Source organism: Salvelinus alpinus, chromosome 7 (assembly GCF_045679555.1).
Source record: "Salvelinus alpinus chromosome 7, SLU_Salpinus.1, whole genome shotgun sequence".
Classification (NCBI taxonomy): Eukaryota; Metazoa; Chordata; class Actinopteri; order Salmoniformes; family Salmonidae; genus Salvelinus; species Salvelinus alpinus.
Window position 1 is genome coordinate 28,611,816 of NC_092092.1, and position 25,442 is coordinate 28,637,257.

General features: G+C 41.7%; 3 protein-coding genes across 5 annotated transcripts; 1 reads left to right on the forward strand and 2 right to left on the reverse strand.

The window, feature by feature from the left end:
- Window positions 1-499: 499 nt before the first annotated feature.
- On the reverse strand, window positions 500-13,645 carry dmc1 (DNA meiotic recombinase 1). 2 transcript variants are annotated; one of them, XM_071408665.1, is made up of 13 exons: window positions 13,316-13,645; window positions 12,953-12,997; window positions 12,601-12,747; window positions 12,354-12,436; window positions 12,186-12,238; window positions 12,007-12,048; window positions 11,803-11,875; window positions 8,305-8,396; window positions 1,709-1,782; window positions 1,400-1,514; window positions 1,191-1,251; window positions 939-1,055; window positions 500-778 (listed from the first exon to the last, which is right to left on the reverse strand). In XM_071408665.1, the coding sequence occupies exons 1-13, from the start codon at window positions 13,370-13,372 to the stop codon at window positions 709-711; spliced, it is 1,029 nt and encodes a 342-aa protein (XP_071264766.1). In that variant the 5' UTR covers window positions 13,373-13,645; the 3' UTR covers window positions 500-708. The 2 variants fall into 2 exon arrangements, with proteins under 2 accessions (XP_071264766.1, XP_071264767.1); XM_071408666.1 differs by lacking the exon at window positions 13,316-13,645 and adding an exon at window positions 13,168-13,287.
- A 392-nt stretch (window positions 13,646-14,037) lies between these two features.
- Window positions 14,038-18,759, reverse strand: tomm22 (translocase of outer mitochondrial membrane 22 homolog (yeast)). The gene is made up of 4 exons (XM_071408669.1): window positions 18,458-18,759; window positions 17,053-17,171; window positions 16,059-16,176; window positions 14,038-15,044 (listed from the first exon to the last, which is right to left on the reverse strand). Exons 1-4 carry the CDS (start codon window positions 18,545-18,547, stop codon window positions 14,970-14,972), a joined length of 402 nt encoding a protein of 133 aa, XP_071264770.1. The 5' UTR covers window positions 18,548-18,759; the 3' UTR covers window positions 14,038-14,969.
- A 597-nt stretch (window positions 18,760-19,356) lies between these two features.
- maff (v-maf avian musculoaponeurotic fibrosarcoma oncogene homolog F) lies at window positions 19,357-24,770 on the forward strand. Of its 2 annotated transcripts, none has more exons than XM_071408667.1 (3): window positions 19,357-19,526; window positions 21,037-21,123; window positions 21,225-24,770. In XM_071408667.1, the coding sequence occupies exons 2-3, from the start codon at window positions 21,091-21,093 to the stop codon at window positions 21,666-21,668; spliced, it is 477 nt and encodes a 158-aa protein (XP_071264768.1). In that variant the 5' UTR covers window positions 19,357-19,526; window positions 21,037-21,090; the 3' UTR covers window positions 21,669-24,770. The 2 variants fall into 2 exon arrangements, with proteins under 2 accessions (XP_071264768.1, XP_071264769.1); XM_071408668.1 differs by lacking the exon at window positions 19,357-19,526 and adding an exon at window positions 19,935-20,000.
- The last annotated feature ends 672 nt before the right edge of the window (window positions 24,771-25,442 follow it).

Below are 25,442 nucleotides of genomic sequence, written 5' to 3' on the forward strand. Positions count from 1 at the left end.
CCGTGTGGCTTACAGTGGTATGTCTGACTTGTCTCTTATCTCTCCTTCACTCCCCTGCAGGGTTCTGTGTCTATGAATCTCTTTTAGCCTTGAGGTGCTTTCTCACAGACACCCTGTTTTGACTGCAATAACTCACACATCTCTCAGACCGTTTCTTATAAGAGGCATAAACTAGAAAAGAACTGTGGAACAATATTAAACCTTATAATGCATATATATTGCTAATCTGTAGTCCAGGACCCTATAAATGTAGTGGGGGAGGGGTCTTATAGCCCTTGCCCCTTCTATTAATACAACATATGCATAATCAATTATTATACTACATCAATCATTTGGTGCAGCCCCTATCATAACCCCAAGGTGACCCCATCAATTTCTTCAAGTGCAGTCGCAAAAACAATCAAAACAATTTTCCCCCCTTTTTTTAATACAAATGTAAAAAAAAATCTTACACTTTGACATTACAGTGTATTTTGTGTAGATCGTTAACAAAAACAAATGACAATTAAATATATTTTAATCACAATTTGTAACACAACAAAATGTGGGAAAAGTCTAGGGGTATAAATACTTTCTGAAGGCACTTTACATATAAACACCAAATAGTACAAATAGTCTTCATCAGAATTCAAAAAATTACGATTTGCTAAAAACTGCCTAGAACTGTATGTGGTTCCTCTCCTCTACTTGTAAATCCATGAGGGTCTTTCACTCTTTGGCATCAGCAATTCCCCCTGGAGTGATGGCGAAAGTGGCCTCGTTCTCAGGCATATCAGGACTGCAGGAGGTCATGGAAAATAATTAAGCTATGAGGGGGGAGATCTTTCTCCATAAGCAAGAAAAATCATATTCGACCACTTCTTTGCAAGGGGGGTTGTTACTACTAAGGAATAATGAGAACAACATATATTGAGTGAGTGAACTTTCAGACTAATTACCTGTCAAATATCTTGGCAATTCTCAACTCTCCGCGTCCTTTCCTCAAGCTGATTCGTGTGGTGGACGCATGCGCCAGGATGTGCCCTCCAATCGGCTTCTTGGGATCAGCTTGGAACCTGACAGAGACAAGAGAAACCCTCTGATCAGAACTCCAGGCCAAAACCTGTTAGAACTTTAGCCGAGTGAGTTGCTGACTTTCCGTTTAATTTCAAACCAATCCCTATTTCCTACATCTAGTTACAGTCACTTACGACATCCCAGCTCCAGGGTCTGCAGTCATCTGGTTGGTGACAAACACTGCAACGTTGTACTCTAGGGGGAGGAGAGCAGAATACATGAATATCAATATGTCTATATCAATGAAAGGTTTACGCAAAAGTCAAGAGTTTTTCTGCCAGTTATTCTGCTGCAGACTTAAATGCATAGTTTGCATATACGTCTGCAAGAGAAGTCGCCAGACCTTCAGAGATCTTCTGCAGACGGGAGAGCATCTGGGCCAGCTTCTGCTGTCTCTCTGCCAGCTCCCCTCGGCCAGAGAAATCTACCCGGAACAGAGCCATGATGGAGTCTATGATCTGAGAGGAGAAAGGGAAAAGACGTAGAGACACAAGACATTCTAAATGTGTATAAAACATAATAATGCATTATACCTGTCGGCATTAATTAAAGTGTTAACGAAAGACAGGTACAGTGATGGAAGTTGACAATATGAAAATATAACTATCACAAAACAAAAGTGACATTGATTATCTTTTCTTTTCATTACTACCAGAAGTTTGAAGACACCACCCTCCTCGTGGAATTTGGCCGCCACAAAATCCAACAGCTCCATCTGGTGTTCACCTGAAGTTGAAACCCAATTATGTATACAGTACAAATGCCTAATCGTCTGATGTCATAACTACCAGTTAGGAAACACAGCAGTCAGCTTCAAATGTACACATTATTTTTTTTAATACAAACAGACTCAAAATGTATACTTAACTAAATGTATACTCACTGTAGAGCCCTCAGTCCCGCTCTAAATGCCTTAGATAGCTCTTTTGTCCCACCCCACACACATGCGGAGACCTCACCTGGCTTAACTGGTGCCTCCGGAGACGAAACCTCTCTCATCGTCACTCAACGCCTAGGTATACCTCCACTGTACTCACATCCTACCATACCATTGTCTGTACATTATGCCCTGAATCTATTCTACCACGCCCAGAAATCTGCTCCTTTTATTCTGTCACCGAATCACTCTAGACGACCAGTTCTTATAGCCTTTAGCAGTACCCTTATCCTACACCTCCTCTGTTCTCTGGTTATGTAGAGGTTAACCCAGGCTCTGTAGCCCCCAGTTCCACTCCTATTCCCCAGGCGCTATCATTTGTTGAATTCTGTAACCGTAAAAGCCTTGGTTTCATGCATGTTAACATCAGAAGCCTCCTCCCTAAGTTTGTTTTATTCACTGCTTTAGCACACTCCGCCAACACTGATGTCCTAGCCGTGTCTGAATCCTGGCATAGGAAGGCTACCAAAAATTCTGAAATTTCCATTCCCAACTACAACATTTTCCGCCAAGATAGAACTGCCAAACGGGGTGGAGTTGCAATCTACTGCAGAGATAACCTGCAGAGTTATGTTATGCTATCCAGGTCTGTGCCCAAACAGTTCGAGCTTCTACTTTTAAAAATCCACCTTTCCAGAAATAAGTCTCTCACTGTTGCTGCGTGTTATAGACCACCCTCAGCCCCCATCTGTGCCCTGGACACCATATGTGAATTAATTGCCCCCCATTTATCTTCAGAGTTTGTACTGTTAGGTAACTTAAACTGGGATATGCTTAAAACCCTGGCCGTCCTACAATCTAAGCTAGATGCCCTCAATCTCACATAAATTATCAAGGAACCTACCAGGTACAACCCTAAATCCGTAAACACGGGCACCCTCATAGATATCATCCTGACTACCCTACCCTCTAAATACACCTCTGCTGTCTTCAACCAGGATCTCAGCGATCACTGCCTCATTGCCTGCGTCCGTAATGGGTCCACGGTCAAACAACCACCCCTCATCACTGTCAAACGCTCCCTAAAACACTTCAGCGAGCAGGCCTTTCTAATCGACCTGGCCCGGCTATCCTGGAAGAATATTGACCTCATTCCGTCAGTAGAGGATGCCTGGTTATTCTTTTAAAGTGCTTTCCTTACCATCTTAAATAAGCATGCATCATTCAAAAAATGTAGAACTAAGAACAGATATAGCCCTTGGTTCACTCCAGAATCGACTGCCCTTGACCTGCACAAAAACATCCTGTGGCGTACTACATTAGCATCGAATAGCCCCCGCGATATGCAACTTTTCAGGGAAGTTAGGATCCAATACACACAGGCAGTTAGGAAAGCAAAGACTGGCTTTTTCAAACAGAAATTTGCATCCTGTAGCACAAACTCCCAAAAGTTCTGGGACACTGTAAAGTCCATGGAGAATAAGAGCTCCTCCTCCCAGCTGCCCACTGCACTGAGGCTAGGAAACACTGTCACCACGATAAATCTATGATAATCGAGAATTTCAATAAGCATTTTTCTACGGCTGGCAATGCTGTCCACCTGGCTACCCCTACCCTGGTCAACAGCTCTGCACCCCCCACAGCAATTTGCCCAAGCCTCCCCATTTCTCCTTCACCCAAATCCAGATAGCTGATGTTCTGAAAGAGATGCAAAATCTGGAACCCTACAAATCAGCTGGGCTAGACAATCTGGACCCTCTCTTTCTAAAATTATCCGCCGCAATTGTTATTATAACCCCTATTACTAGCCTGTTCAACCTCTCTTTCGTATCGTCTGAGATCCCTAAAGATTGGAAAGCTGCCGCGATCATCCCCCTCTTCAAAGGGGGAGACACTCTTGACCCACACTGTTACAGACCTATATCTATCCTATCCTGCCTTTCTAAAGTCTTCGAAAGCCAAGTTAAACAGATCACCGACCATTTCGAATCCCACCGTACCTTCTCCGCTATGCAATCTGGTTTCCGAGCTGGTCATGGGTGCACCTCAGCCACGCTCAAGGTCCTAAACGATATCATAACCGCCATCGATAACAAACAATACTGTGCAGCCGTATTCATCGACCTGGCCAAGGCTTTCGACTCTGTCAATCACCGCATTCTTATCAGCAGACTCAACAGTCTTGGTTTCTCAAATTACTGCCTCGCCTGGTTCACCAACTACTTCTCAGATAGAGTTCAGTGTGTCAAATCGGAGGGCCTGTTGTCCGGACCTCTGGAAGTCTCTATGGGGGTGCCACAGGGTTCAATTCTCGGGCCGACTCTTTTCTCTGTATACATCAATGATGTCGCTTTTGCTGCTGATGATTCTCTGATCCACCTCTACGCAGACAACACCATTCTGTATACTTCTGGCCCTTCTTTAGACACTGTGTTAACTTCTCTGGGATATGTGGGATGCTAACGTCCCACTTGGCCAAAAGCCAGAGAAAATGCAGAGCGTCATATTCAAATAAATTACTATAAAAATCTAACTTTCATTAAATCACACATGAAAGATACCAAATGAAAGCTACACTGGTTGTGAATCCAGCCAACATGTCAGAATTCAAATAGGCTTTTTGGCGAAAGCAAACAATGCTATTATCTGAGTTAGCACCATTGTAAACAAAGATAGGCATATTTCAACCCTGCAGGTGCGACACAAAACGCAGAAATAAAAATATAATTCATGCCTTACCTTTGACGAGCTTCTGTTGTTGGCACTCCAATATGTCCCATAAACATCACAAATGGTCCTTTTGTTCGATTAATTCCGTCGATATATATCCAAAATGTCAATTTATTTGGCGCGTTTGATCCAGAAAAACCCCGGTTCCAACTCGTGAAACATGACTACAAAATATCTCAAAAGTTACCTGTAAACTTTGCCAAAACATTTCAAACTACTTTTGTAATACAACTTTAGGTATTTTTTTACGTAAATAATCGATAAAATTGACGACGGGATGATCTGTGTTCAATACAGGATTAAAACAATCTGTAGCATGCTTTCTGGTCACGCGCCTCTATCTAACAGTACACAACAAGTGACCCTGATTCAAAATGTCCGTACTTCTTCTTTACACAAAGGAAAAACCCTCAACCAATTTCTAAAGACTGTTGACATCCAGTGGAAGCGGTAGGAACTGCAAGAAGGTAAATTAGAAATCTGTATTCCCAATGAAATTCCATTGAAAAGAGAGTGACCTCAAAAAGAAAATCTGAATGGTTTGTCCTCGGGGTTTCGCCTGCTAAATAAGTTATGTTATATTCACAGACATGATTCAAACCGTTTTAGAAACTTCAGAGTGTTTTCTATCCAAATCTACTAACAATATGCATATCTTATCTTCTGGGGATGAGTAACTGGCAGTTGAATTTGGGTATGCTTCTCATCCAAACGTGAAAATACTGCCCCCTATCCTAGAGAAGTTAACAAACCTCTAGACGAGCTTCAATGCCATACAACACTCCTTCCGTGGCCTCCAACTGCTCTTAAATGCAAGTAAAACTAAATACATGCTCTTCAACCAATTGCTGGCCACTCCCGCCCACCCGTCTAGCATCACTACTCTGGACGGTTCTGACTTAGAATATGTGGACAACTACAAATACAGTTGGAGTCCGATGTTTACATACACTTAAGTTAGTCATTAAAACAAATGTTTCAACCACTCCACAAATTTCTTGTTAACAAACTATAGTTTTGGGAAGTCGGTTAGGACATCTACTTTGTGCATGACAAAAGTCATTTTTCCATCAATTGTTGACAGACAGATTATTTCACTTATAATTCACTGTATCACAATTCCAGTGGGTCAGAAGTTTACATACACTAAGTTGACTGTGCCTTTAAACAGCTTCCAGAAATTCCAGAAAATGATGTCATGGCTTTAGAAGCTTCTGATAGGCTAATTGACATCATTTGAGTCAATTGGAGGTGTACCTGTGGATGTATTTCAAGGCCTACCTTCCATCTCAGTGCTTGACATCATGGGAAAATCAAAAGAAATCAGCCAAAACCTCAGAAACAAATTGTAGACCTCCACAAGTCTGGTTCATCCTTGGGAGCAATTTCCAAACACCTGAAGGTACCACGTTCATCTGAACAAACAATAGTACGCAAGTACAAATACCATGGGACCACGCAGCCATCATACCGCTCAAAAAGGAGACGCATTCTGTCTCCTAGAGTTGAACGTACTTTGGTGCGAAAAGTGCAAATCAATCCCAGAACAACAGCAAAGGACCCTGTGAAGATGCTGGAGGAAACAGGTACAAAAGTATCTATATCCACAGTAAACCGAGTCCTATATTGACATAACCTGAAAGGCCACTCAGCAAGGAAGAAGCCACTGCGACAAAACCACCATAAAAAAGCCAGACTACGGTTTGCAACTGCAAATGGGGACAAAGATCGTATTTTTTGAAGAAATGTCCTCTGGTCTGATGAAACAAAAATAGAACCGTTTGGCCATAATGACCATCGTTATGTTTGGAGGAAAAAGGGGGATTCTTGCTAGCCGAAGAACACCATCCCAACCTTGAAGCACTGGGGTGGCAGCATCATGTCGTGGGGGTGCTTTGCTGCAGGAGGGACTGGTGTACTTCACAAAATACATGGCATCATGAGGAAAGATAATTATGTGGATATATTGAAGCAACATCAAGACATCAGTCAGGAAGTTAAAGCTTGGTCTCAAATGAGTCTTCCAAATGGACAATGACCCCACGCATACTTCCAAAGTTGTGGCAAAATGGCTTAAGGACAACAAAGTCAAGGTATTGGAGAGGCCATCACAAAGCCCTGACCTCAATCCTATAGAAACTTTGTGGGCAGAACTGAAAAAGCGTGTGCGAGCAAGGAGGCCTACAAACCTGACTCAGTTATAGCAGCTCTGTCAGGAGGAATGGGCCAAAATTCACCCAACTTATTGTGGGAAGCTTGTGGAAGGCTACCTGAAACATTTGACCCAAGTTAAACAATTTAAAGGCAATGCTACCAAATACTAATTCAGTGTATGTGAACTTCTGAACCACTGGGAATGTGATGAAAGAAATAAAAGCTGAAATAAATAAATCTCTCTCCTATTATTCTGACATTTCACATTCTTAAAATAAGGTGGTGATCCTAACTGACCTAAGACAGGGAATTTTTACTAGGATTAAATGTCAGGAATTCAGAAAAACTGAGTTTAAATGTATTTGGCTAAGGTGTATGTAAACTTCTTACTTCAACTGTACCTAGGTGTCTGGTTAGACTGTAAACTCTCCTTCCAGACTCACATTAAGCATCTCCAATCCAAAATTAAATCTAGAATCAGCTTCCTATTTCGCAACAAAGCATCCTTCACTCATGCTGCTAAACATACCCTCGTAAAACTGACCATCCTACCGATCCTTCGGCGATGTAATTTACAAAATAGCCTCCAACACTCTACTCAGCAATTTGGATGTAGTCTATCACAGTGCCATCCATTTTGTCACCAAAGCCCCATATACTACCCACCACTGCGACCTTTATGCTCTCGTTGGCTGGCCCTCGCTTCATATTCGTCGCCAAACCCACTGGCTCCAGGTCATCTATAAGTCTTTGCTAGGTAAAGCCTCGCCTTATCTCAGCTCACTGGTCACCATAGCAGCACCCACCCGTAGCACGTGCTCCAGGAGGTATATTTCACTGGTCATCCCCAAAGCCAACTCCTCCTTTGCCTGCCTTTCCTTCCAGTTCTCTGCTGCCAATGACTGGAACGAATTGCAAAAATCACTGAAGCTGGAGTCTTATATCTCCCTCACTAACTTTAAGCATCAGCTGTCAGAGCAGCTTACCAATCATTGCACCTGTACACAGCCCATCTGTAAATAGCCCACCCAACTACCTCATCCTCATATTGTTATTTTTTTTGTTGCTCCTTTGCCCTCCAATATCTCTACTTGCGCATTCATCTTCTGCACATCTATCACTCCAGTGTTTAATTGCTAAATTTGATTTTTTTCGCCAGTATGGCCTATTTATTGCCTTACCTCCCTAATCTTACTACATTTGCACACACTGTATATAGATTTTTATATTGTGTTTGATATACGTTTGTTTATTCCATGTGTAACTCTGTGTTTGTGTCGCACTGCTTTGCTTTATCTTGGCCAGGTCGCAGTTGTAAATGAGAACTTGTTCTCAACTGGCCTGCCTGGTTAATAAAGGTGAAATTAAAAAAATAAAAATAAAATGTATATCTAAGATTGTGACTGCTTTCCTCAGACAATATGTTCTCAGGTTTAGGCAGTAATGATGAGAGAGGTACTGTTTAATGACTAAGTTAGATGTCTTACTGGTGTAGGCTCGGGCGTATAACACATTGTCCAGCACAGCATCATGGTCGACATTGAACCTGTCTGCTATGTCCTTCAGTCTGTCTGGACGACTAGAGGGTCACATTAGGTTAAGGAAAACATAGGATTTCGTAAGAGACTAATGGTTGAGTCGTGAATAAAAACACTGATACTTATGACCCTATATCCTCAGAAATACTTGCAAAGGTACAGGTGATTTCCCAGCTAACAACAAATGTTCTCACAACTTTAGAGAATGTTCCCTTAAGAGGCTCATTAACTAACGTTTTCATGAGAATGTTTCTGTGATGTGCAGGGAATGTTTCGAAGACACCATTCCCTTAATGTTAAATAGAACTTACCCAGAACGTGGTTACCATGTTCTCAGAACTTAAGATACTAATGTTCTAGACACAATTCATGGGAACGTTGCAAGAACATTCATGTGTCCAGTTTCTGTAGGTTAAAATAAAATTCCATCAACGTCCCACCAAACATACACAGAACATGGTTGTCATGTTCTCAGAATATACAGTACCAGTCAAAAGTTGACACACCTACAATTTTTTTTATTTCGACTATTCTCTACATTGTAGAATAATAGTGGACATCAAAACTATGAAATAACACATATAGTAATGATGTAGTAACCAAAAAAGTGTTAAACTAATCAAACTATATTTTATATTTGAGATTCTTCAAAGTAGCCACCCTTTGCCTTGATAACAGCTTTGCACACAATACCCCATAATGACAAAGCGAAAACAGGTTTTGAGAATTTTTTGTCCACCTGTGGTCTCATAGTTGTCAGTGCATGTCAGAGCAAAAACCAAGACACGAGGTCGAAGGAATTGTCCGTAGAACTCAGAGGCAGGATTGTGTCGAGGCACAGATCTGAGGAAGGGTACAAAAAATGTCTGCAGCATTGAAGGTCCCCAAGAACACAGTGGCCTCCATCATTCTTAAATAAAATAAGTTTGGAACCACCAAGACTCTCCCTAGAGCTGGCCGCCCGGCCAAACTGAGAAATCGGAGAAGGGCTTTGGTCAGGGAGGTGACCAAGAACCCGATGGTCACTCTGATAGAGCTCCAGAGTTCCTCTGTGGAGATGGGAGAACCTTCCAGAAGGACAACCATCTCTGCAGCACTCCACCAATCAGTCCTTTAGGGTAGAGTGGGGAGATGGAAGTCACTCCTCAGTAAAAGGCACATGACAGCCCGCTTGTAGTTTTCAATGAGACCATGCGAGATTCTCTGGTCTAATGAAACCAAGATTGAACTATTTGGCCTGAATGCCAAGCGTCACATGTGGAGGAAACCTGGCACCATCCCTACGGTGAAGCATGGTGGTGACACCATCATGCTGTGGGGATGTTTGTCAGCGGCAGGGACTGGGAGACTAGTCAGGTTCGAGGGAAAGATGAACGGAGCAAAGTACAGAGAGATCCTTGATGAAAACCTGCTCCAGAGTGCTCAGGACCTCAGACTGGGGCGAAGGTTCACATTCCAACAGGACAACGACCCTAAGCACACAGCCAAGACAACGCAGGAGTGGCTTCAGGACTCTGAATGTCCTCGAGTGGCCCAGCCAGAGCCCGGGCTTGAACCCGACCGAACATCTCTAGAGAGACCTGAAAATAGCTTTGCATCGACGCTCCCCATTCAGCCTGACAGAGTTTGAAATGATCTGCAGACAAGAATGGAAGAAACTCCTCAAATACAGGTGTGCCGAGCTTGTAGTGTCATACCCAAGAAGACTCAAGGCTCTGTAATCGCTGCCAAAGGTGCTTCAACAACTGAGTAATGGGTCTGAATACTTATGTAAATGTGATTTTTTTAAATAAATGTTACCCCCTTTTCTCCCCAATTTCGTGGTATCCAATTGCTAACAATTACTATCTTGTCTCATCGCTACAACTCCCGTACGGGCTCGGGAGAGATGAAGGTCGAAAGCCATGCGTCCTCCGAAACACAACCCAACCAAGCCGCACTGCTTCTTAACACAGCGCACCTCCAACCCGGAAGCCAGCCGCACCAATGTGTCGGAGGAAACACCGTGCACCTGGCTCCCTTGGTTAGCGCGCACTGCGCCCGTACCGCCACAGGAGTCGCTGGTGCGCGATGAGACAAGGATATCCCTACCGGCCAAACCCTCCCTAACCCGGACGACGCTAGGCCAATTGTGCGTCGCCCCACGGACCTCCCGGTTGCGGCCGGCTGCGACAGAGCCTGGGCGCGAACCCAGAGTCTCTGGTAGTGCAGCTAGCGCTGCGATGCAGTGCCCTAGACCACTGCGCCACCCGGGAGGCCGTAAATGTGATATTTAAGGTTTTTATTTGTAATAAATTTGCTTTGTCACTATAGGGTATTGTATGTAGATTGTTTTTGAATACTTTCCGAATGCACTGTATCTTAGCTACCTTAGTGTTACCTTTGCAGGCTGGCTAGCATCTATTGAGTTGCAATAGCTTGGTTGCCCAAATCAACTGGAAGTATCTACAAAACAAGTTTTGAAGCCACATAATCGAAAAGGCTACATCTAATATTTTTTCCTAAAATTAATGTTCACGTTTCACAAATTATTATTTGGATTCAAATGATTTGATTCACCGCGGTTGAACCCAATTCCAACTTATACAATCGTTAAGTGAGTTGTTTGTTTCGTCAAAAAATAATTGTTTCAATTAATCATATGAATCGCTCCCAAAAAGTTTTGCAACTTTGTATGGCCTTATTTGCGAGTGTCGGTGGAAACTTTTTGGGGACATGACTAAAATAATAACACTTGCTAATAATAGCGTAACCGTTAACTAAAGGGTACAATATATTATTCATCTGGCTACCTAGTTATTCGTCTGTTCTCCATCATACTTTATAGGCCCGTCTACCTGCTGCTGCAATGTCCGACTGTCTCTCTCTCCTTGAGCAACGGCCCACTCATCTCGCACATATGCAGGTGATGCGCACAAACACAGATGTGCTTAAGTGACAAACCTATCCTGGCTGATGTGTTGATTTATATATATGATAAAATATTTTTTAAATGTGCATAAATGAATACCATTAACATAAATCATGAAATGAATGTCCATGACTTTTCCTCAACTTTTCTGGTTTTATAATTTTCCACAACTTTTTTAGGTCTGAAAAAAATAAAAATGTTATATTCCATGACTTTTCATGACCATATGAACCCTGTCTGTGTATGTTTGATGTGACACTGATGGAATATTCTCCTAACCCTCAGAAAACTGGACACATGAATGTTCTTGAACCTTCCCATAAAACGAGTCTACAATATTAATATTCTGAGAACATTGTAACTACGTTCTAGATCAATTCTGCTCGACTTTAACTGAATGTTCACCTAACTTTAACACCAACACAGAATATATACGGGTAACATTACAAAAACGTTCTCTCTCCCTGAATTATTAGCTGGGTTTATATTGATGCAAATCTGGCTTTATAGATTAGAGCTCAGATAAATTTGGATACAAGGTGTTCTCTGTGTCGATGAAGATGACTTTTCCTCCTGTGTAGCCGTCCTCTCCAGGAAGCTGGGCTGTGACTGGAGAACAACAGAGACAAGGTCTAAATGAAAAGAACCAACCATGGAAGAATATCTATAAATTTCAGAAAACTGACTTCCAGGACTGGAAAATCTGGGACTACAGAAAAAACCCTCAGCCATTCACTTACCACATAGTGTATGAGAGAGCTGGGTCTTGCCTGTCCGAAACTCTGAGGGATAAAAACTGTACTGTTAAAGTGTGACAAAAACATGTTTTATATTTGACCCAGGTCAGGTCTTATACATCATGAGCATGAGATTAATCATATCTTTGACTGAGGGACACACAGTCAGAAACAGAGCTCACCTCCAAATGCCTCAGTGATTGCCATGCTCTCCATACCTCCCCCAAGTAGTTTACTGCAGAGCAGACCGACAGATGAAGAGGAAAAATAGGAGTACTGTATTATACCGTAATATGACTCAGGAAAATGTATTAATATGAAAGGTTGAGCATGTTGGGGCGAATCTTAACTCAAACTCCAGGCTTCCAGTCATGACGTGGAACACTTGTTTCCTCTTCGCACTATATTCAAATGCTGTCAGGAAACCATTGGTCTACAATGAACACAAGAGCAAATGAAAACATGTCAACTGAAGTTTATTTGATTCATGTCTTCCATACCTCATCCCCAAACCAAATCTTTAGGGACTTGACAATTAAACTAATCATGAGACACCAAAGTCCTCTATGCTGAAGGTGACTCAGCTGAGTCTCTCACCAGAATCTTCCCAGCAGCCTCTTTGATCTTGTCCACCTTTGCTTCTGAAAGACCCTTGATGTTACACAGGGCTCTGCGTGTGGTCATCTGGATCCCCTTTACTGTGCAGATACCCACAGACTTTAGCTTCTTTAAATCTGCCATGTTCTGAATGGGTGGATGTAGGGTGGGATGGAAGGGGGGAGAGAAAGGGGTGGTGGTGGGAGAGAATAGAATAAGTTTTTTTTTTTACTTATTAGCTTTGAGGTGTAATCTTGAGTTTATCTACCAACTGACCTATGACGAAATTTCTATATACACTCAAAGGTCAGGGCAGACTACTTTCCTAGACCTTGGTTTCAGATATACTCACAATTCCATGCTTCTGTAGGGTGTCTATGTCTTGGAAAAAGGACTCCTGTGGGTAAAGAACATGACAAAACGTGTTTGAAACCATGTTGAGAAGTAAAATATTCTGCCACTGACTTAGGCTAGATGAAAGTATTGTAGAAATTGAGCTACCACTACCAAACAATATATTAGCTAGCTATGTTATGAATGATTAACAATGAGTGACAGATAACTTACTAGCTACAACAATCCATTCTACCTGGGGAAAAAATAACATGTACTGTAGCTAGCTAGTAGTAGCTACGAGAATGCTAGTTTCAAACAAAGCTGACAACCACAGCCAGGCTAGCAAGCAAGCTAACATTAGCTAGCTTAGGCAGGTTACCTCATCATCTTGGTATCCGGCCTCATCCTCCACAACTTGATCCTCGGCGGCTTTCATCTTGATTAGCGCAATGTAGCTACTAGTAGCTCTTGAACTAGATGTTTTTTTTGTTTCAGCGAGATAGCTGCTAGCTAACGTTATAAGCTACCAGTTAATAAATGGGGCAGGGGAAATAACATTTCTTGCGATGTCAGCAAGCGATCTGTTAGCTACCCAACGTCAGCTATGTCTCCTGAAAGATGTTATCAACATCTACAGAATGAGGTTGCTTCTTTCACTAACTTGACAAACCTGTAAAATGTTGCAACGCTAATGATGACCTTATCAAGTTGAAAAATTACTTGCCACCTGAGATTTCGTATTGAGGTGGCGGGAATGTTTGACGCTCGTGCTGAAAGTTGAGAACTGTCAATCATAAAAGTTACGCTCATGAGATGCTCTCTCATCAGCAACAATCAAGTGAAATGTCAAACTGTACACGCGAGATGCTCTCATGCTCTCCTCAGCAACAATCTTTGGTAGTGACTGATCTTAATGCACAAAAGCCACAGTCAATTTGTAGCATTTATCTGTAAGATACCTGTACTTTACTACAGTATAGAAATGTAATGTCTCTGATAGATTATTTACATGTAGGTGACTTTCCTTCTCTAACAAGTTAAACGTAAAGAGGAAATGCGTTACATTTCCCTGCACCCATCTAGCATATATGATAATACAACTTTTTTTCTAATGTCCATTTCGTTGGTGTTTTTATTCCTGCCGTTAGGTTGAACACACAAGACAGAATTTGCTCGTTGCAAAGTTAAGAGAACATACATTCCAAAGTGACAATAGAAAAAAGTAACTGACATTCTCTCAGGCTTGACAGGACTATGTGTACATTGACATAATATCTTTAGAGTTATACAGTATGCAGGGAAAGTGCTGTTTGAATCTTATCAAAATATACTTTTTGTGATGCATTTTTTTTATGGCTTTAATGCCCACAAATGAAACAATGTCTCAAGCGACACGTGACAGACACGTGACATACATACTCTTATCACCAATGCTTTTGCAAAACCAGCAGACCCTATAGAACTCAATGACCAGCTGTGATTGTGAATATTACGGAGCTATGATGTCAGTCGTGTCTACCATGATTTTCCCACATACAAGTGGAATGAACATGTTCCCAAACCGAAGGTTTAAACCACAGGTTACAACAGTTTCAAGGCCATATGTAGCTACAGACCAACATGAAAAGAAAATATTCAGACCACACACAAACTATTGGTAACCTCTTATAACCACAATAATGTCCCAATTTCTTCAATTATCCACCTGATCCAAATCCCCTGGAACACATACATATTTATATCGCTATGTATAAAAAGAAGAAATTAAGTAAAAACAGTGCTCAGAAGAATGTGCAGAAGTCTCTGCAGGATGTCGAGTAAGAGAGACAGCGAACGGGACATTCGTTATTGCAACACCCATGAAGTGACATCATCCTCCTCTAATCTCCTTAAATGGCCAATCCTGGATGTTGGAAGGAGCACATGTGCTGACCAGATGCAGCTTTGTATCCTCTTCTTTGTCTCTCTCTCTCCTTCCAAGCCTCCACTCTCCCTCATTGATTGAAGCGCTAAGGCTGTCGGAGGGACATCGATCACATTTTCACTGGAGCGGGAGGCATCAGCCCTGGCATCCCACCTGACATCCCTGCATTGGGGCCCAACAGGATCTACACAAGGAAGGGGCGTCACAAAAACATTTGTTCATTGACAACATGCAGATCCTAATGAAAGAGTGATTTGCCCAATTCCAAATCCAACCCTTTTCACGTAGATCGAAAAGTATAGGATAGGTATACAGTGAGCACCAAAAGTATTGGGATAGTGACAATTTTGTTGATGTTTTGGCTCTGTACTCCAGCACTTCAGATTTGAAATTATACAATGACTATGAGGTTAAAGTGCATACTGTTATCTTTAATTTGAAGGTATTTACATCCATATTGGGTGAACTGTTTACAAATTACAGCACTTTTTGTACTTAGCCCCCCCATTTTAGGGCACCAAATGTATTGGGACAAATTCACTTAAGTGCATTAAAGTAGTCAAAAGTTTAGTATTTGGTCCCAAATTCCTAGCCCGCAATGATTACATCAAGCTTGTGAACTTACAAACTTGTTGGATGCTTTTGCTGTTTGTTTTGGTTTTGTTTAAGATTATTTTGTGCCCAATAGAAATGAATGGTAAATAAAGTAGTGTCATTTGAGTCACTTTTATTGTAAATAAGAATAGAATATGTTTCTAAACAATTCTACATTCATGTGGATGCTACCAGGATGACGAATAATCTTGAATGAATCGTGAATAATGATGAGTGAGAAAGTTAGAGGCATAAATATCATAACCCCCCCAAACATGCTAACCTCCCATTATTGTCATGGTGAGAGGTTAGCATGTTTTGGGGGTATGATACTAGTGCGTCTAACTTTCTCACTCATCATTATTATTATTCACGATTCACTCACTATCCATAATCATGGTGCTGTGTCACGGTCCCAATACTTTTGGAGCTCACTGTAGCTATATGATTATATCTACACCTTGCTGTCTGATATGCTAGACAATTTGTGTGTACTTTTGGCCATATTGCATTTGTTTCTTTAGACATAAACAAGACCATAATAGTAGGGTCTAGGTTGTGTATTTGGAACTGAACATCGTCTGTCAGTGGGATAGTACAGTACCTGTCTCTGCTGCTGTAGCTGCTGCTGCTCCAGCTGTAGACTCTCAGTCTCAAACACCACCGGAAGGACCAGGATCATGAACGAGGTAGTTCCCACCCACAGGGCAGCACGGGAGAAACTAAGAAACACAGAGGCAAGAGGGGAGATGGAAAGGTGGGGGTAAAATAACAAACAGACATGGAGAGAGAACTGGAGTAGACAATAAACACAGAGATGGCCTAACTGATTGTCCTTGGCAAGATCAGGGGCAGGCAGGGAAAACAGTCCTTGGAATACAGAGGAGCTGTTCAGAACTGTGAATGCAATATAGTGCTCCATCCACACACAGCTCCGTCCTCATTGTCTGTGTGTATTGTGAAGATTAGCCCAATAATGGACTAAAGGAGCCTAACGTTACTCGTTATAGTCCAAGGACCTTACATTTTCTGTTTAGAGGCAAATGATCTAATCCACCTAAACGTGAATCGATTTTCAATTGCTATCATATCACATCAAAATAATTTCACAAATGCAAAATATACATTTACTGTTTTAACAGTTGCAGCTGACAGTATTTCTCACGTTTGTGGCGTCCGTTTTCTGTTTACACACAGGTGTTTGGAGATGCAAATAGCTCATTAGCACAGGTATTTGGACTCTGTCTTCCGTCTGTTTTCCGTAAACAAGTGCTGTAACATGGAAATTTGGCCATGTTGGACCCCTAACCCCATAAAGGTGTAGAAATTTCACCTTTTATTACTATTATTATTATTATTATTATTTCTTGCTGATATGAAAGATACTTTCCTTATGTTTACAAAACCATACCACAAGTGATGCGTGTTCGGGCAAGCGTCGGCGCTTTTTACAAAACTACCCCAGACACTATCGTCAATAGGCACTAAAGGTAGTTAGCGTCTATGAATGGGGTAGATGAAGATCTAAAACGAGAGGTCTACTCTAAGGCTGCTGATACATCCAGAGCAGCAACAGCAGTTTTTAGGAGAACATTTACCTGTACAGCTTCTTGGCCACAGTGACTGAGCCCGATGCGGTCACCTCAGCCGCAGAGCGCAGTGTATCAGGGAACATCTCAGTCAAGCCCCACAGCCTCTCCAGAATAGTCTCATCCAGCTGAGGGAAGGGAGACACAAGGAAGTTACTACAACACAGATAACATGGTTATTTTAGACCCAATAAAAGAATGGAGGTACACTAAATGACCAAAAGTATGAGGATACCTGCTCGTCGAACATCTCAATCCAAAATCATGGGCATTAATATGGAGTTGGTCCCCTCCTTTGCTGCTGTAACAACCTCCACTCTTCCGGGAAGGCTTTCCACTAGGTACACTAGTGTTATGGAAAATTTGTTACAACAGCTCATCCCAAATTCTGCCAACAAACTAGGTAGACAGCCACAAGAGCATTAGTGAGGTCGGGCAGTGATGTTGGGCGATTAGGCCTGGCTCGCAGTCGCCGTTCCAATTCATCCCAAAGGTGTTCGATGGGGTTGAGGTCAGGGCTTTGTGCAGGCTAGTCAAGTTGTTCCACAACGATCTCAACAAACCATTTCTGTATGGACCTTGCTTTGCGCACCTAGGCATTGTCATGCTGAAACAGGAAAGGGCCTTCCCCAAACTGTTGCCACAAAGTTGGATGCACAGAATCGTCTAGAATGTCATTATAGGCTGTAGCGTTAACATTTCCCTTTGCTGGAACTAAGGGGCCCAGCCCAAACCATGGAAAACAACCCCAGACCATTATTCCTCCAACCACCAAACTTTACAGTTGGCACTACGCATTCGGGCAGGTAGCGTTCTCCTAGGCATCTGCCAAACCCAGACTCTTCCGTCGGACTGCCAGATAATATAACGTGATTCATCTCTCCTGAGAATGTTTTTCCACTGCGTCCAATGGCGGCGAGCCATTGGATGAGGCTGAAATATCCGAATCCACTAATTTGAAGGGGTGTCCACATACTTTTGTATATATAGTGTATAGTAACATGAACTACATTAATTAAATATTTTAATGTCTCAAAAGTAACCAGTTCTGTTGGGGTACTAGTTAGTACTGTAAGCTACAGATTACTGAACGACACATGAGCGTTTTAGACAATTCCTACAAGGTACCCACACCATGGGACATCTGACTTTTTAAATTTAATTACATTTACAATACAGTCAATTACAGTACAGATATGTAAAACAGATATTATAGCTGTACATGTGACAGTTAGCTAGCTAGCTACCACGCTAACGTTAGCAAACTAGCTAGCAATTACTCGCATAACGAATGACCCTGAGTAGCTACAGCTAGCTAGCTAGTTAAATAGGCATACCACTCAAGTGAAACTGTACGTATGATCGTGCATGACAGTTACGGGGTGACATGTGTCAAGTTTCCATTCATCTTTACCTCTTCGTCTTCATCTTCATCAATCTCGCCTTCTGGGGGACGGGTCTCGACTGGGCCCGCAGCCGGTGATAGCTCTTCGATTCCAGCCATGGAAAACTGTTCTCGCGCCGCTTACCAGCCGGTATGTTTAGCTAATTTAAAATGTACCTCAATTGGTGGAAGGGCAAATCAGTATTTTTATGTTTTATCGTGGAATTATTGCGTTGGCCCCGGCTGGCATAAATGTTGGACCCAGGAGGTGAGCATTGGTCCTGCGACAATCTGAGGTCACTCGGTTAAAAGCTACATGTGCGTTGGATGACGAAAAAAATGGTTACTTGCCTGGCTAGCTAAAATAAATTGCGCCCTCTGTTGTACGAGAGGTCTAATAGTGTGTTTCGGGATTGAACAAAAAACGGTAAAAAATAAAATCTGTTATGAAGATCCAGTTTATAGTATTTCTGTATTAGAAATGATGGTCTTTGGGCTAGTAATCCACTATAAGAAGAGCCTCAACATGTTTTATTTCCAAATGCAATCTATTCGTAAGGAGTAAGCCTTTCCCCTTTCTATAAGCATTATTGGAATTTCAGGTTGTTGCTTTTTATTTCACTTTTATAAACATGAAAGTAATTTTCACTAACATTCACTAAGTGAGCAAGCAGCAAATGCAGCTGACTATTCCTTTGGAATGTCATTCTTCCCTAATCTATTTTCCTTTTCCATGCAGTGCCTTTCTAAATCAATAAGGAAGGAAAGGAGAGGCAGGTCTTCATCATGGAAAAGTTTGGGACGCAGGGAATCCTTATTGTTTACATCCTTCCATCTCGTACGCTGGGGGCGGGCGGGATCCACCCTCATTCTTTAGAGTTTACGTCATTGTAACTGTGTTTTTTGTGAATGAAAGAATCCAACCCCACAGAACAGAGTAATTCCGGGAAAAGGCGAACTGACATTTTGTCGCTTGACTCGCTTCGACTGAACACAGTATTTGACGTTTCTCCGTGTTTTAAAAACATTTGTTTATACAATTGTGTTGACAACTGAAGGACTGGCAGCTGGTACTCTCCAACGACATAGCCAAGGACAAGTAAGTAGGCAGCTGTTTGCTTTTCTGGTTAGCCACCTAGCATTGGCTAATCCATGTTGCTGGCTAATATGCTAGCTAGAGTACTAGCTAACGTTAGCATGTTGTTTAGTTAGCCTTGCGAAATGGTTACAATTTGGCAACAAAGACACGACCACATTTACTATTTACATATCTTAGATGCGTGTCAGGTATTATACTCGATATATGGTGTTCTGTTTAAAATTGTGTAGGTTCTCATAAAATTAACGTTTTAAACGTTGCTAAAAGAAATGGGTGGCCACCTGCGCACTTGCAATGGCGGTGTGTTTACTATCGCATCGAGTTAGCGTAGCATGGCGCACCTAGCTCGCCAGCTCCCTTCCGTATAAGGAAATGGGTGGATTGTTATTGAGAATTAAATGTTTACGTAGGCAGGCATCTTTCATTTCGTTAATAACGGAAGTCGGTTTATGGAACAACAATATATTTTGAACGGTAAATATAGCTTTGTGTTTCTGCTTCTCAGCTAGTTTTTAATGATGTATTGAAACGTCATTTGGTCGACATCTAACGTCAGCACTGTATTGTGTTACAACACTATTATTAGGTACAAAATACTGCTTTAAATTGAGAATTTGAGGAAACATGTATGTTAAATATTTAATGGAGTTTTTTTTACAAAATGCATGTAAGAGAGTGATTGTAGTCGCCCGTCAGACACTAGCGGTGGGCAGCTTATTGCTGAATCACTATGACTTTATGAAATGGTCATATCGGTTTACAACGGCGCCTCGTGGTAGGACAGTCGTTGAGTGTACAGTCACTTCCCACGCATTTCAGAAAACGGTAAGGTCGAGAATCCACCGAAAGCAAACTCATCAGTCTTTCTTTAGGTTTAGAACAATCATTATTATCAATCATTATTAGACTAGACAATGTAAGGTTGTGAATGATTATGACAACATGGTGAGGATAGCTTACATCAAAGACAAGAATAACTGATAAAGTAACAATCAAAACACGGATGTCATTTGTCCTGAATAGTTAAGATATTAGAATGTTAAAAAATATATAAATATCCTCAGAATGCTGAGTTTCACATGCAAGAGTACAACCAAGCCAGCCTCCAATGAACCTTGCTTTGAGCATTTGGAAAAGCACTATGTCCAATCCATTAGGTTATTACTGTATTATTACCAATTCATGTTTTGGAGAGGCCAGTTCTGCTATGAGTGTTAAGAAGAAGTGGTTACTAGTGTTTGAGGGGAACACCTGCTTTGAGCAATGTGGGATGGGCACATGATAGGCCTAACTTCCCTCCACGATTCCAGCTGGGAGAAATCTTCAACTTTCAAAAATTGTTTGGCATGTTTTTTTCTTATTTATTTTTTTCCAAAAGAAAATCTTCAGTCCAAGATTGAATATCTTTATATCCTACTATACCAAGCAGTATATAGGGGAACATGTGAAATTAATATTTCTCAAGTGCTTCAACTTAATTGAATGGCCTTTCTCTCACTCCCTCTTGTAGATCGTCTGTAAATCTGTGTTTACTGGTGTCGGAGACAGAGGATAAAGCCAGACCATGACGTCAGAAAGAAGCAGCAAAGCCCTGAAGGTAGAATTACAAAACATTTAAGTTTGGAGTTTATTCAATTTTAAAGTACATTTTACACATACTTTGCAAAGAAAATGGTCAAACTCTCAATCCCTCTCCAGGTGAAGCGGGAGTGTGGTGAGAATGTTCCGGTGTTGTCGGACAGCGAGCTCATGTCCTTGTCTGTACGGGAGCTCAACCTCCACCTACGGGGTCTATCCCGCGAGGAGGTCCAGAAGCTCAAGCAGCGCCGGCGCACCCTGAAGAACCGTGGCTACGCAGCCAGCTGCCGGGTGAAGCGCGTGTCCCAGCGCGAGGCCCTGGAGCAGCAGAAGAAGGAGCTCCAGAGGGAGGTGGAGAGGCTGGGTGTGGAGAACGCTGGGATGAGGAGAGAGCTGGAGGGCCTGGGGGCCAGGCTGGCTGCCCTGCAGAGGTTCGCCCGTGGGTTAGAGTCTGGAGGAGGTAACATCCTGGCTACGGCCCCACGCTTGAACACAGCCTCGGTCATTACCATAGTGAAGACCCCGCCACAGGCCCACGTCCAAAGAGAGCAGGGGGGCTCCTAGGAGGAACCGATCGGGCTGGGGAGGGACTCATGCACGCACATACTCTCATATAGACACACACACAGGCAGACACATGGAGAGCCCTGGAGGATTGGAGGAACACAGACAAATAGGCACTTATGAAACTCATGCGCTTAGGATGATACACATACACTCGCACACCAGGGTTTCCGTTAGGAAAATGTGACGCCAGACCTTTAACCGGCAGTGTTTTAATTTACCGGACATTTAAGATGTTTACCGGACCCATATGTATTGGGTGTGTAACCTGATTAGGGCGTCCACCCACGGTGCTCAGAATGACAGAAATCACATTTCGATTATGGTTATTCTTCTTAACGGGACATTGAACTCGAGGGTGCAACGATGTGAATACTTCTTACCGAATTCCGATGCGCAATTTGAAGATGTTAGAATAACTGTCCACATTTACTTTTCCTCAGCCAACAAGATGAGTAATGAACATAGCCTATGTCAATCTACTATCCCCCATAGTAGAAAAGTTGACCTATTCTATTGGTCAGCTTGTCATTCTGCGTGAGAAAGAAATAGCCTATTCCAAACAGACTGGGACAGTTGTGGAATGATAGATCCCAAGTTCATACAACCAGTAGGCCTAGGCTACATCACAATTTTTAAAGCTATGAGGCTCATGCAACAGATCTGAAAGTTTAGCATAAAATGATCATAAACAAATTTCTTCACATTATAAGCACAGAAATTCCACACAAGGCAGTAGGCTATGTGCGAATGTTCGTTCCATAATACCATTGTTAGGAAAAAATTGTTGTCAAAAGCACACCACACATGCGAGCGGTTTCATGAGACAGAGTTGAAAATATCCGTTAGAAATTTAGAAAGAGTGGACCTCTAAAGATGCAACAACTAGCATGGACTGCTTATATGACTAGGATTGTGCCTTTCGGCTACTGGACAATGAAAGAAGGTTGATCTGAAAACCAGTAGAACATGAGAAATAGGCTACTGGTTTCAATAGAATATGGAAGTCTTTAGAAAATAATTGCCTGCATGTTTGGTTGGATTTTGGCTAGGCTACTTTGAAGCAAGGTAAGACATGCCTCATAATGTGTAGTAAAATGTTCCCGTTTCAAACAATTAAGTATATGTTTTCAAAATACATACTGCCTCCTGCTCATTGCAAAGTGGTGTGTTGACACGCTGAAGCCTGCCTAGTTGCCTATGCACTTGAATGGGAAGTGCGCTTCAATTAACAGTTGATAAATAAAAATAGTAGCTCTTTTTAATCATGACCATCAAAACTGTTTTTAACACAAGATTGCATATAGAATTGTTGTGCAGTGATTGGGCTTATAGTAGCACGTTTCACTCCAGCAGCAACAAACAAGCTGTTTGATGAGCTGTAGCAGCAGCTCTTGCGCTACATCGACTGGTATTTCAATCAATAAATAGGCTAAAATGCATTTTCAATGTGATTTTCCTTCTCCAGGACAAAAGGCCGGCGGCAATTTTAGTTATCTGCCAAAAGCCGGCTAATACCGGCTAACGGAAACCCTGTCACAAACACACACACACAAGTAAGGTGTTCAATCAGTGACAAATACTCACTCTAAACCCAGCCAACACACATACAGACTCATACAGATGTGCAGTTGAGGAAACATGACTGCTGACGAGTCCGGCTGAGGCATGACAGGCGTGCAAAACAGGGACATAGACAACATCCCTCGACAAAGCCAGTCTTGCTGCTGGTGCTCTCTGATACTGCTACTCAACAGGCTGAGCCGGCTAGCGCTCTGCCTTCTAGCATGGCATCTAGCCCCGCTACACAATGTCTGGGTTAATCAGACTCTTCCGCAGCTTCTTCCAATGCAAGCTTTGCGTTTTAAACGGCATCACAATTGACATCTGTACATGTCTTGGAGTGTTGTTCATCTGTACTCTTGTGTGTCGATACTATTGTGCTTCACTGTGTTGCCGTTTGTAGTGGCTACATGGGTGTTTTTCAACTGCACAGTGCACATTTTGGTTTGTTATAAACGGCTTTGGTTGTAGTTGGTCATTGCTGGAAACAGTTGAAAAATCCACATCTCGTAGAATACTATGTCAATGCAAAAATCTATTGATACATTCCTTTATATTATTTTGTAATGTTTATACAAGAGACAAAAATGTTTGAGCGAACATTTATTCAGAGGTATTCTATTTTATTTGTATTTAAAGAATAGATATTACAAAAGCTAATGAGTGCTGTGGTGTAATGTATGTTTCAAATACCTGCGTATGACTAGTTTGGGGAAATTCTCACGTCTAATTGTTGTACTGAGTGTGTGACGATTATTTGTGTAATGTTTAACTGTCGTAATGAGCTGTTTAGATATGCTAAAAGCCGATGGTCATGTTGCTGTAAGATGATTTTAGTATGCGTGTACACCATATTTGTACTAATTTCATAGTGAGTCGAGTGGCTTGTTGTAGGGATATTATTTTTCTATCGAGTACCAAGGTGATGATACGTATTGTTATTTATGATACATTTTATTTCACGTTTGTTTTCTGAAATGGCTAGAGAGGGAGAGTAACACTGTAAGGAGAAAGAACGAAGGAAAAGAATGGTAAAGGAATAAAAGAATGAGGCTGAGATGAAAAAGAAAGGGATAACAGGATATGAAGGAAAGATGTGGTGGTAGAAGAGGGTTTGGGAGGTGAATGAGGAAGGAGAAGAGGACCGATTTGAGGTGGTGCTTAATTCAATTGAAAACCTTGTAACATCCATGATTTATCAATAAACCCCTGCTGACTCTTATTAGACTGGGGTTGACTTAATGTTCGGAAAGTAATAGCAATATGATTTAAATTGTCAATAGTGACATTGTGTTGATTACTCCTGTAAGATATATTTAGCTATCTGCTCAATATCAATGTTGCATAGCATTTATCCTCAGTAATATCTAATGTCTCATCTAAGATTATTGTCAAATTGTGCTGGATGTTTTGTTATACCGCAAAACAAAAATGGTCTTTGTATTTATTACATGTATTTTTTCTATGGTGAAAATTAAGTACATTGTCTATTTTATATATTAATAATTGAAATAAATGTTGTATATATTGTACATAAAATGGTGTGATTTATCATTTATACTGTATACAGTGCATTCGGAAAGACCCCTATATTTTTTATGTTACAGCCTTCTAAAATTGATTAAATATTTGTCTTCAATCTACACACAATACCCCATAATCAAAGCGCAAAAAGGTTTTAGATATTGTTTTAAAAAACAGAAATACCTTATTTACATCAGTATTCAGACCCTTTGCTATGAGGCTTGAAATTGAGCTCAGGTCATCCTGTTTCCATTGATCATCCTTGATGTTTCTGCAACTTGATTAGAGTCCACCTGTTGTAAATTCAATTGACTGGACATTTGGAAAGGCACACACCTGTATATATAAGGTCCCACAGTTGACTGCATGTCAGAGCAAAAACCAAGCCATGAGGTCGAAGGAATTGTCCGTAGAGCTCTGAGACAGGATTGTGTCGAGGCACAGATCTGGGGAAGGATACCAAAAACTTTCTGCAGCATTGAAGGTCCCCAAGAACACAGTGACCTCCATCATTCTTAAGTGGAAGAAGTTTGGAACCCCCAACTCATCCTAGAGCTGGCCACCCAGCCAAACTGAGCAATTGGGGGAGATGGGCCTGAGAGAAGGGCCTGGTGGTCACTCTGACAGAACCCCAGAGTTCCTCTGTGGAGATGGGAGAACCTTCCAGAAAGACAACCATCTCTGCAA